At 38.8% G+C, this 12832-nt stretch overlaps 1 protein-coding gene across 1 annotated transcript in view; it reads right to left on the bottom strand.

Moving 5' to 3' along the window:
- The window catches only part of SCFD2 (sec1 family domain containing 2), a 336120-nt gene that overhangs the window by 277154 nt on the left and 46134 nt on the right, over positions 1 to 12832 (bottom strand). The window contains exon 4 of the mRNA XM_036333819.1: positions 10529 to 10704. Within this exon, the coding sequence (XP_036189712.1) occupies positions 10529 to 10704 (176 nt within the window). The remainder of the gene's footprint in view (positions 1 to 10528; positions 10705 to 12832) is intronic.

Consider the following 12832-nt stretch of genomic DNA (forward strand, 5'->3'; position numbering starts at 1 on the left):
ATCAGAAATGCCAAACCCCAATTTATTTTTGCAATTTCATTTCCTCATTTTTTTCTATTTAAAAATTACTAGTCCAAGATGTTGCAAGGGAAACAAACTTCAAACAGTTAGTAATATATCAAACAAAACAACAACACAAAGCAAAACTCACTTAAAAAATATTATACCAACTTTACATGGACTGAGTAAAAAAAGGGATCTTTTGTAGTGTTGTGTCAAACCACAATAAAGATTATTAAATCACATGAATAGATAATAATAGAAAAAGCTCCATGTGGCAGTGTGGTAATCCATCAATTTTTAACTCATATTTTCCACTGCAGTAGACTTTATGGCAATTTTGCTTTGTTCATTTGCTATTTTTTTTAAGAACTCAAAATCAAAAGGTTAAAAATATTAAGATGTGTTCCTGCATACCAAAGGACTTATATGCATGCATATAAGCATAACCAATGGACACACCAGGGGGGTGAGAGCATGAGAGGGGGGCCGAGGGGGGGAGGCGGCGGGGGGAATGAGGGGATAAGGACACATATGTAAACCTTACTCAATAAAAAAAAGGGGGGGGGATTAGACTCTTTTTTAAAAGCAGTTGGTACAACAATATATAATTGCTCAGCAGTGGATTTTTTTTTTTGCATAGATCTAAAATGACATAAATTACTCTAGAATAAGTATTTCCATAATGCTTACAAAATGACACAGACTAGTTTTTAAAAAACCCTTTGTGCCTGCAAGTTATACACTAGTATTGCCCCTACTGGAAAACACTGATAGGAGAGTGCTGAGTGCCATACAGCACTCCCCTTAAAGACTGTAGGTCTTTATAGCTGTGCTTCATTCCACATTCATCACTTCCAGTGCCAACACATTCTGGAGAAAAAGAAACAGCCAGCTGATCAAGCACTATTCCACTTCTGCCTTGGGTCCCTTAACCCAGAAGTAAAGATGGGACTACCCAAGGCGGGGCCAAGGCACAGACATCCAGTCAACGTGCTCAGGTGAACCAGGCTTGGCCTATTGCTCACAGTGTCCCTCGCTAGAAAGAAACTTGAGATCCTGAACATATATTTCTCCTACTTTTGAGGATTAGCAGCCTCTAGCAAGCAAAACAAAACAAACAAAAAACTCTCAATAAGTAGTTCATTTTATACAGGCCTCTGAGAGTGGTAAAATATAGAAAATGGAGGAGAAATCCACACCCAGGCTTAAGCCTGCTGTCTAGTCTCGGGTACCCACTAATGTCAAGCTAACCTCTAGGACCTTCAAATCCTAAATCAGAAGTGAAGTGATGAGATCCTCTAGATATTCGGCCTAGGCTTCCTTCAGAGATACCTGCCCGCGAATGGGCAAGACCTGGTTTCTCCAAGGCTGACGAACACTAAAGGAGGAGGAGAAGGAGGAGAAGGGGGGGGGGGGGGAGGAGGAGGGGGAGAAAGAAACATTAATTAGACAATGTTATTTCCTTTCCTTAGGCACTCAGATGTTTAAAAAAGAAAAAAGTGAATGCCAGCAACCATTGGGGAGGCCAGCATAGCACAAACAGCTAGAGGGAGTGGCTCAGGGCAGAAGATTCAATCAGGTCAGGGAAGCACAAACCATTATTTCTTTCCCTTTTGGTCAAGCAAACCAGAATGGTTGTGCCCTTCTTGTTTTTCACAACATGAAGACCCACCCAGATGTATCCCCAGTCACTGGCATAAAGTCCGTATTTGAAACTTTTTTGGTAGACCCACAAAATGCAAAGAACCAAAATTGTTAGCCTTGAACTTACTGTGTTTGATTGCTGACTCTGGTTTCCAGCTGGAATAACATATGATATCACTGTTTCTAAGGGAGGCTCAGTTTAAAAGCAATCGTTCACTTAGCATATATATTTAACTCTCACTTTCTAATCAGATGTTTGGCACAAATTCACCTAACTCCAAAACCCTGGCAATGTGCCTTCCCTGGGCAAAGGAACAAGACATTCATGGGTATTATTTTCTATTTTCCATTTGTTTCTCTCATTTATTATTCAAAAATACAATGCCATAATGTGATAGGGGAGAAGAACAGCACGCAATAAAATATTCTGCAGGAGAAACGTGAAATTGAAATAATGTATCCTTGTGGAGAAATATGTCTCATCAGGTTTCAATAAAAGACTTGCTGAGGAGTAAGACTCAAGATGGAAACCTAACCTGGATGCCAAATTTATAGATCTACCAAGAAAAAACATATTAGTAGGAAACATATTTTAATGATCACAGTCCTCATAAAGGTATCAACTTAAGTGCATATAAACTGAAATGTGTATTAATGGGTTATGTAGGCCCTATGAGTGGAATATAAAAGAAAATGGCCAACTGTCAATTTGATGCCTTGCCCCAGGACAAACATTCCAGCAATAAATAATAGTGAAAGGCATGGCTTCAGTATCCGACAGATCTGGATTTTAACCTGGCTTTGACACTAGCAGTTAGGACCATGGTCAGGTTCATAACTTGTTCAACCCCTGCTATACAGTCCTCGAGTCTGAATCGGCAATTCAGAAAATGTATTTATAAATGGGTTGGTGAACATCTAGAACTTATTTTTCTCACAGGGGCAATACTATAAGTGCACTCAGGTACTTAGACCATCCTAGAAAATTCCTTGAAAATGGCACAAAGAGTACTAATGTACTGATATCAAATCCACATTACAAAATAAACTCTGTGTATATCCAAGAAACCTTATTTGTTTCCGTCTATAATTTCACATCCAGCAGAAAGCAAGCACTCAATAGAATGTTATTACATGAAATAGGATAGAATACCTGCTTTTGAAAAAAGCTTTTCAATCTTTTCCCTCCACTATTTGGAAATGACACTTCTATTGGCAAAGAATTAGAGGGCAAAGACTTCTCTGGAGAAAGAAAAGAGATAACTTAAATTTCTGAGAATCAGTCAGGTTTTTTTCTATCTATAGGTGAGACAGTGTCTCTCCCAGGTGATCAGAATTGTGGGCAGAGGTCTTTTGAATTCATAAGAATCTAATCACAAGAGCCCCTGACAGACCATCATGTAAGCCTGTTCATGCCTCTTTCTTTTTTTAAAAATCCTCACTCGAGGATAGTTTTCCACTGATTTTTAGGGAGAGTAAATGAGAGAGGGAAAGACAGAGAGAAATATCGATGTGAGAGAAACACATTGATTGGTTACCTCCTGCACACACCCCGAACAAGGCCCCGGCCAGGGAGGAGCCTGCAACCGAGGTACGTGCCCCTGACCAGAATCGAACCTCCTGCAGGGGAGGGCAGTTGGGAGCAATCGGGCTGGCAGGGGAGCAGTTAGGCATCAATCAGGCTGGCAGGGGAGTGGTTAGGGGTGATCAGGCTAGCAGACAGAAGTGGTTAGGGGCAATCAGGCAGGCAGGCAAGCAGTTGGGAGCCAGCAGTCCCGGATTGTGAGAGGGATGCCCGACTGCCGGTTTAGGACATCCCCTGAGGGGTCCCAGTTTGGAAAGGGTGCAGGCTGGGCTGAGGGACACTATTCTATAATAATAATAGGGTAATATGGTAATTAGACCGGACAGCCGAATGACCTTCTGGACATTCTTCTTGACAGAGCCAGGGCCCAAGGGAAGCAGGCTGGGGTCCCGGGTGCCTGCGGGGGGCCCGGGGGAAGCCGGCCCGGGTCCCGAGTGCCAGAGGGAAGCCGGTGCTGGCAGCCGGGGTAAGGAAGGCCCACTCTTGCACAAATTTTCGTGCATCGGGCCTCTAGTTACGCACATAAAATGCATTGGCATTTGTAGTATTTTTGGCTCAGCTAAAAGAATAATTATTACTATTTATTGAGCACTTACTATATGCAAAGCACTGTACTTAGTGATGTACACAGAATATAATCGCATTCAATCCTGACAATACCACTATGAGGTACGCACTTTACTTCTATTTAGATGAGGAAGCTAAATCAAACTTTCCTGTTATACCATAAAAAAAGATTACTCATAGGCTACCACCAAGTTAAGTAAATCCATACTTTGATTTTTAAAAAGCCAGGCTACTTTTACAAGTGACTACATTTATTAATAAAATAATAACACTATCTATGTTCAGGTTAAACTTATTTTTTTCTACATTGTAAACTTGAAACAGAAATAGAACTATTTGTTGACTAGCACACATGTATTGAATACTTAAAAGGTTTCGCTATTGGGCCTTGGAGATAAGAAAGAGAAAAAGGAGTTGACAAGATGTGTTATCTCCTTTGGATTTGTTCCAACAATCCTCAAAATTTTCTCTCTTGAGTACATAAGATTGCCTTTCTGCCACTTTCAGAAGACTGAGTCAAACATAAGTCATATGACTGACGGGCAGGCAAGTCTGCTGCTGACTAGTCATGAAGTCACCAAAACCACTGAGCCAAGCAATAGTAACTTATGTTTAATTATATATTTCTAAGACCAATTTATTTTTCTTAACCAAGGTTGTCCTTAATGTAACTTAGGCCATAAAGACAACATTGAGGTTCCAGTAAAGGGAGGGCCTCGTAGAAAGTGGTGGAAATGACTCTCCTAAGAAATAAACTCTCAACACTGGCTGAGATTGCATCTAGGTTGCTTTCAACCCCATTAGAAAAGCTAAAAGTTCCCCTCATGCTCAAAATAAACTCAAATGCTCTACTTTCAAACCAAAGGCTATAAAAGGAACAGCTCACCTTATATTAGGACTTGTTACACTAATGGATGATTGAATACTACATAAAATACCATGTCCATAAACAAAGAACAATTAGGATGGCTAGTTTATAAGTTCACCTATGCTGAACCACTAACTTGTAAAGACCCAGAAATCACTGAGAATGCAGTGTTAGTCAGCACAACGAGCAATTATGATAAAAGTAAGGTTTAGTATTTTAAATGCTTACTTATTTTCCCAGTCTTTTCATTCCTTTCCACTTGCTGAAAGAATCACACCAAGCACCATGGTCACATCTGAGGTAGTCTAATATGGATCAAGACTCCAAAAATTAATTATAAATATAGGATGGCTTAGAATTAATACTGTATCAAGTTTCTTCAGAAATCTCTACTGAGTCAAAAAACTAATATTCTTGGGAGAACACCCCTGTGCCTTGTTTGAAACACCTTTGTCAGATTTGGAGCCAGAGATTTACCTCAAAGGACATCAGTGGTAGGCAGCTGCAGGGTGAGGAGGTTGTCCATGTGATAGTGCAGGGGGAAGGCAAGGAGGTTGTAGCAGTGGCTCAGAGCAGGTTATCAGAGCCCAAGGGAGTGAAAGGGTGTCCATGGCAGGGGCAATGGCAGCCCAGTGCAAGTGTCAGAGTCAAATGTGAGTGAAAGGGGCATCTTCGCATAGTGGTTGGTAGAGCTTGGCATAGGCAATTGGAACCCAAGAGGATAGAGAAGATATCCATGTGGAAGCTGGAAACAGTGAGAGCCCAGGGCAGGGTATCAGAACCTGAGCAAGGTTGGGGGTGGGTGCCCAAATGCCTAACAAGGCCCCTTGGGGAGAGGTGAGGGGTTATGAGCAGCAGCACTACATGGGTTATCAGAACCAAAGGAGGTGAGAAAGGCATGCATGTAGAGGTTGGGTGACAGCAATATCCCATGACAGTGTCAGAACCTGAGCAGGGAAGTGAGAAGATTCAAGCAGGGGAGTGGCAATGGCAGTATTCTAGCACAGGATGTGATCAGGTCTTTTTAAGAAGAAGAAGGAAGAGAGGAGGGGGGGAGGGGAAGGGAGAGAGAGGGGGGGTAAGGAGAGATGAGGAGGAGGAGGAGGAGGAAGAGAAGATAAAAAATATGAATAATAAATTTGCAATAAATACATATTTATCAATAATTACTTTAAATGCAAATGGATTAAATGCTCCAATCAAAAGACATATAGAGGCTGGATGTAAGGGTATCTATATATATAAAAGCCTAAGTGACCAAATGACCAGTCAGCCGGTCACTATGATGTGCACTGACCACAAGGGGACAGAAGCTCAACGCACAGGATCGGGCACCCTCCTGTCTGGATCGGGCCTGCAGGGATTGGGCTCCCTCCTGTATGGATCGGGTCTGCGGGGATTGGGCAGAAACCATCTATCTGACTTCCCTGAGGGATCCCGGATTGCGAGAGGGCGCAGGTCAGGCTGAGGGACCCCACCAGTGCACGAATCCGTGCACTGGGCCTCTGGTAACAAAATAATACCCTTACACATACTGTCTTCAAGAGACTCACTTCAGATTGAAAGATACACACAGACTGAAAGCAAAGGCATGTGAAAATATATTTCATGAAAATGGAAACAAACAAACAAATAAAAAGCTGGGGTAGCAATACTTATACCAGACAAAATAGACTTTAAAGCAAAGAGTATATAACAAGAGACAAAGGAGGACCCAGCAACTCCATTTATCCAAAAGAAGCCCAAAACACTAAATAAAAAGAACATATTTATTCATATGTTCATTACAGCATTACTTACAATTACCAAGATATGGGAGCAACCTAAGTTTTCATCAATAGATTAATGGATAAAGAAGAAGTAGTGCCGAAACTGGTTTGGTTCAGTGGATAGAGCGTCGGCCTGTGGACTGAAAGGTCCCGGGTTCGATTCCGATCAAGGGCATGTACCTGGGTTGTGGGCACATCCCCAGTAGGAGATGTGTAGGAGGCAGCTGATCGATGTTTCTCTCTCATCGATGTTTCTAGCTCGCTATCTCTCTCCCTTCCTCTCTGTAATAAATCAATAAAATATATTTAAAAAAAAAAAGAAGAAGTGGTACATATATACAATTATGACAGCCATAAAAAATAATGAAATCTTGCCATCTGCAACAACATGCACCAACATAGAGGGTATTGTGCTGAGTGAAATGAGTCAGACAGAGGAAGACAAATACTGTATGACTTAATTTATATGTGGAATCTAAAAAACAAAATAAACAGACAAGCAAAAAAGAATCATCAGGACAGAGAACATCTTGATGGTTGCTAGATGGGATAGGGTTGGGAGGATGGGTGAAAAAAGGTGAAGTAAGGAAGAAGTACAAATTGGTAGTCACGGGGATGTAAAGTGCAACACAAAGAATGTAGTCAATAATACTGCAATAACTATGTATGGTGTCAAATGGATACTAGACTTATATAATGTAGGTTATATAATGTTTAATCACTAGGTTGTACACCTGAAACTAATATAATATTGTATGTCAACTTCAATTAAAAAATAAAAAATTATTGCCCTAGCCGGTTTGGCTCAGCGGATAGAGGGTCGGCCTGTGGACTGAATGGTCCTGGGTTCGATTCCAGTCAAGGGCATATGACCGGGTTGCGGGCTCGATCCCCAGTAGGAGGCTTGCAAGAGGCAGCCGATCAGTGATTCTCTCTCATCATTGATATTTCTATCTCTCTCCCCCTCTCCCTTCCTCTCTGAAATCAATAAAAATATATATATATATTTTTAAAAGCAGCTTTGGATTGTTACTGCTATTTTAAAAAAGTAATTTAAGTAAAAAAAGAAAAAGAAAAAGAGCATTTCTACACACCAGCAATAAAGTATTAGAACATTTTTAAAATTCAATTCACAACTTGGCTAGGTAGCTCAGTTGGTTAGAGCATCATCCTGATATGCCAAGGTTGTAGATTTGATCATCTGTCAGGGCACATACAAGAATCAACCAATGGCCCTAACCGGTTTGGCTCAGTGGATAGAGCGTCGGCCTGCGGACTGAAGGGTCCCAGGTCGATTCCGGTCAAGGGCATGTACCTTGGTTGCGGGCACATACCAGTAGAGAGTGTGCAGCAGGCAACTGATCGGTGTTTCTCTCTCATCGATGTTTCTAACTCTCTATCCCTCTCCCTTCTTCTCTGTAAAAAGTCAATAAAACATACTTAAAAAAAAAAATCAACCAATGAATGCATAGATAAGTGGAACAATAAATCAATTTCTCTCTCTCTCATCAATAAATGCTTAAAAATTCAATTCACAATGGTATCAAAATCTTTAAAATACCCATGAATGAATCTAATAAGTTTCTTTTATAGAGAAAACATAAAATGGACATATTAATTTTAAAATGCTGTAGTATTAATTCTTTGATGAATAAACTGAACACTGAAATACTAGAAACTGAGAAATAAACCCACCTTTATATGAAATCTTAATTAATATATTATATATCAGTGGGAAAAGGATGAATATTTTTGGCTGCAAATAACAGAGAACCAAAATGGCATAAACAATGAGAAGAAATATCATCTCATAAAATCAAGTCTTTTGAAGTAAGGCTCAAGTATCATTAAGGATTCAGGTTCTGTTCTGTCTTCCTCAGGATATCAGTAAGCTCTTCATTATCACAAAATGCTCAGTGTCACAAACATACATCAAGAGAACTATAAAGGAGTTTGTTTCTTCATTATGTATCCTTCTATAAGGGCAAAAGAAAATCTTCCCTAGAATTACCTTTGGCAAACTTCCCTCTACCTCTCTTTGGCTAGACCTGCTAAATCAATCACTAAGTGGGAAATGAGAATACCAGTATAATCTGAGACCAATTAGGATTTGCCTAAATCATGTGGGAACAGAATAGACATGGAACAAAACTGGTGTTTTGCCACCATAAGAATGAGAAAAATGACTGTTGAATAAGTAATCTATAGTACAATGGAATATTTCATAAATGGTGCAGGGAAAACAGGCTATCCATATGGAAGAAAAGAAAATTAGATCCTAATAATATCATAAACAAAATTAAGTTCCAGGTGGATTAAAAATTCAAATGTCAAAAGTAAAGATTAATTTTTAGTAGAAAATATATTTAGAAATTAGGGGTAAAAAATGATTTCTAATACGAAATATTAATAAGCACCAACCATAAAGGATAATATTAATGAACTAGACTAAATAAAAATTTAAAACTTTCATACAATAAAATATACAGGAGTTAAAGTTAAAAGACAAAACATAGTCTGGGAGAAGTATTTGCATGATGTATAACAGTTTTTGCTGTTACCCAATAGAGAAAAAAATGGGCAAAGTATAAGCAACTGATAGAAGAAAAAAATTGAATAGCCAATAAATATTATAAAACTTCATAGTCAGAGAATCGCAAATTTATACAAAGAGATAGCTTTGACCCACTAAAAAGATATTTACGCTTGATAATCCTGAGTGATGGATACTATGTGGGGAAAAAATTGTCATCCATTCCTAGCAGAAGGGTCAACTAGTTCAACTTCTTTGGTGATCTATGCAGTGGTTCTCAACCTTCCTAATGTCGTGACCCTTTAATACAGTTCCTCATGTTGTGGTGACCCCCAACCATAAAATTATTTTTGTTGCTACTTCATAACTGTAATTTTGCTGTTATGAATCGTAATGTAAATATCTGATATGCAGGATGTATTTTCATTGTTCGTGACCCACAGGTTGAGAACCACTGATTTGATGATAGTAAACTCAACAACATGCATGGTCAACAATCTAACAATTCTTTCCAAGGTATATATCCTAGAGAACTCTTTCACATGTGTATCCAAGGGCCTATTCTAGGATATTCATCACATTCCTCCTCCTCCTTCTTCTTCTTCTTCTTCTTCTTCTTCTTCTTCTTCTTCTTCTTCTCTCTCTCTCTCTCTCTCTCTCTCTCTCTCTCTCTCTCACACACACACACAGAGAACAGCCTAACTATACATCAATATGAATTGTATAAATTGATGTATATCTTTACAATCAAATAGTATGGTATAGTTTAAACAAATAAACTAGATTTAGACATGTCAATTTGGATTATCTTAAAAACAGAAAGTTGAAAAAGCAGGTTGTTTAGGAATATTGATGCGGTGTCATTTACATAATAAATAAAGCCCATAACAATAATCTGTATTATTTATGAAAAAAATATTTAATAAAAATAAACAAGTAACACAGCTTATGATTACTTCTGGGAAAGGAACAAGGAGAATCAGGGAATGCCAGGGAAGGGTATAGTATCAGGGAACACATAGATATTTGTTATATTATTTTATGTAAGTTTGAAATACTTTATAATTTTTTAAAATACATCTTTTTACAAAAGTTTTCCATTAAAATATTTCATCAATCGTGACAAGGTCCCACCCTACATACAAATTTCTTCATAAAACTACAAATGGAGTTTGCCTCCCTTCATCTTTTATTAAGCATCTTTTTAAACCACATCCTCTTCTACAGGAAAGGTAGTAAGAATTGGATAAACATGCCATGAAGATCAAGAAAGATCCAAGTGGCATAAAACTGAAAAGAGGTTTACAAAGGTTAGTCAAATGCTCAAAAAACATTCGTAGTATTGAGTGAGAAGCCAAAGGTGTCACTGTCAAAATAAATAAAAAACGTCTGGAAAAAGTTTCTATTTAGATTTTAATTTGGTGTTACAAGGAGAATATGATATAGGGCATATGTCAACAATATGATTTATTACCAAGGCTACAATAAATATCAGTGTTTTTTTCTGGAAGTGAAAATTTTAATTACTACTATCCCAAAAAGCTCCCACAGCAACATACCTGGAGAAGGAGCCTTTCAAACGCCAGAAAGTTGTCCCACTTGGCAGTCTGCGGGTGCTTCAGAGTTTGAACCGTGGCCAGCCCAAGCTGCAGGAGTCCACAGTGACTCACTAGAGCTTTGAGGTTGTTCTTGAAGAGATGCATATAGGACGTGAGCTGCGCCGGAGTGACTCTCCCTGGGGAAATATAATAATTTATCAGTGAATCCTCTTCTGGGAGTGGTAAAAATAATGAGAAGAGTGCCATTCATAACATTAACTGCCTTATATTGGCACAGAACTTCAGAGTTGACTGCAAGCTTTGCTAAGCTGTTATGATTCTTACAACAACATGGTGACAACAGTGAAATTGAAATTATTACCTGCATCTTGCGAGTGAGGAAACAGATGTTAGGTGATCTGGATTGCTGGTAGAATTCATTTTCTAATTCTGCAATACCCCGTAAATAAGTTCTCAAATAAAGTCACACAAATAAATTGTTGAGCTCAACATGGAGTACCTCTCCAAGACATCCGACTTAGCAATCTAAGAGGCCAAAAGGCAAAATTTCTAATTATGTGTGTATGTGTAGAAAATAAAAGAAAAAATTTGTTATGACTATAGCTAAAACTTTATCACTGGTATCAGTGGGTTATGATAATAAAACAGTAAAAGCTGACTATGTATGAAAAACCAGGGTGGCAAAAACACCAGAAGGTAAGATACCAGAAGACAGAGTTTGGTATGGGTGACATAGCACATTTGCTACAATGATCATCTAGGTTTGGAACACGAAAACCCACATCATAAAAAACTATGATGAGCTTGTACAAAAACAAATAAACAAAGCGCCTGTTGAAGATTCACTCCTTCAGAGCCTCTAAGTTCCACTTTTTCTATAGCAGTCCTTCGACTGAGTCACTTTCCTCTCTCCAATCCATCAAATTCAATTCCTGCCATTAACCAGTGCTAAGCACAAAACTCCTAAACACCACATATTCTTCCTGTTGGGCAAGGAAAAAGCCAAACACAGATATAAGTCAAGTAAATCTTTCCTACACATCTTACTCATGCCGCTTGTTGGTTGCTCTCTGATGCCCGAAATCCAAGTTTGTTTGTTATATCGAGGTTTGTTAATACTTGGCAATGAAACCACCTGTCTTGATTTAGCACTTCACACTTTCTTTACACAGTGCAATCATGCCCTCTTTGGATTCTCATAGCAACTCTATGAGGTAGTAAACACGGCATGTGCTGCATCACTGAGCCCACCTGAGGCACTGTGGGTTCATTGCCTTACACAGTGCAAAATGGCAGATATCACTTAATAAATGGCTTTTCTACTCATGATACACAAAATACAAAGACCTTGACAGAAGAAATTTATAAGCCTGAGGCATACTCTTTCTTTTCATTACATTTTCTAAGAGATTAAGAATTTTGAAGCTCCTTCTTACCAGTTTATCAGGGTCAGCATCTAAAGAATAATAATAGTAGAAATGATAAGTAGGAAGTTGAGTCCCACTAGTTTCTTTGCTCCCTCCGGAAAGCATGAGTTCATTCCTGATTCTCAACGCAAGTTAATGATTTGCTCGCTTAATTATAATAGAGAACAGCCTCATGAATTCTGGTTTTGAGTCAGGTTTATTAAGGCATAATTTTTCACACAAAATTGGTTCAAATTGAAAGATCATGCGGAGTTCCATTTCTTTATACACTACTGCAGGTGATGGCAGTGTGGTTCCTGGACACACAGAGTTTTGCCTATCGAGAGAGAGTCATAAAATAATTATAAAAATAAGTATTTAATCATTACTGTGATAAATACTGCTAAGAAAAAATTCAAAATGTCTTGAAAGTGTGAATGGCTGTCTAACACGAAACTGCCTACCTCTCCAATGCTATCTCCTCACCTGAAGGAGCAAGAATTAGGCTCAGAATACATGCACTCGATTGATAGAATAATTGTCTATGAATTAGAGAGACTGCAAGAAATGGAAATCATCAGAGACAGTCATGAAAGGGTCTGTTTAGATTTCCACTGTAATAATCATATTTAAAGTTAAGAATGTCTTTGATTCAAAAATATAGTTGAACTTTCTATCTAGTTAGCAATTCCTAGCTCAGACTCAGACCCAGTCACCATATTTAGCTAATGCCACCTTCCCAAAGGAGCAAATGGGTATCTTCTATATATATATATATAAAAGCCTAAGCGACCGTTACCACCAGTCGACTGAACAACCAGTTGACTGGTCACTATGATGCACACTGACCACCAGGTGGCAGACGCTCACGCAGGAGATGCCCCCTTGTGGTCAGTGC

The sequence above is a fragment of the Myotis myotis genome, unplaced genomic scaffold (assembly GCF_014108235.1).
Source record: "Myotis myotis isolate mMyoMyo1 unplaced genomic scaffold, mMyoMyo1.p scaffold_m19_p_1, whole genome shotgun sequence".
Taxonomy (NCBI): Eukaryota; Metazoa; Chordata; class Mammalia; order Chiroptera; family Vespertilionidae; genus Myotis; species Myotis myotis.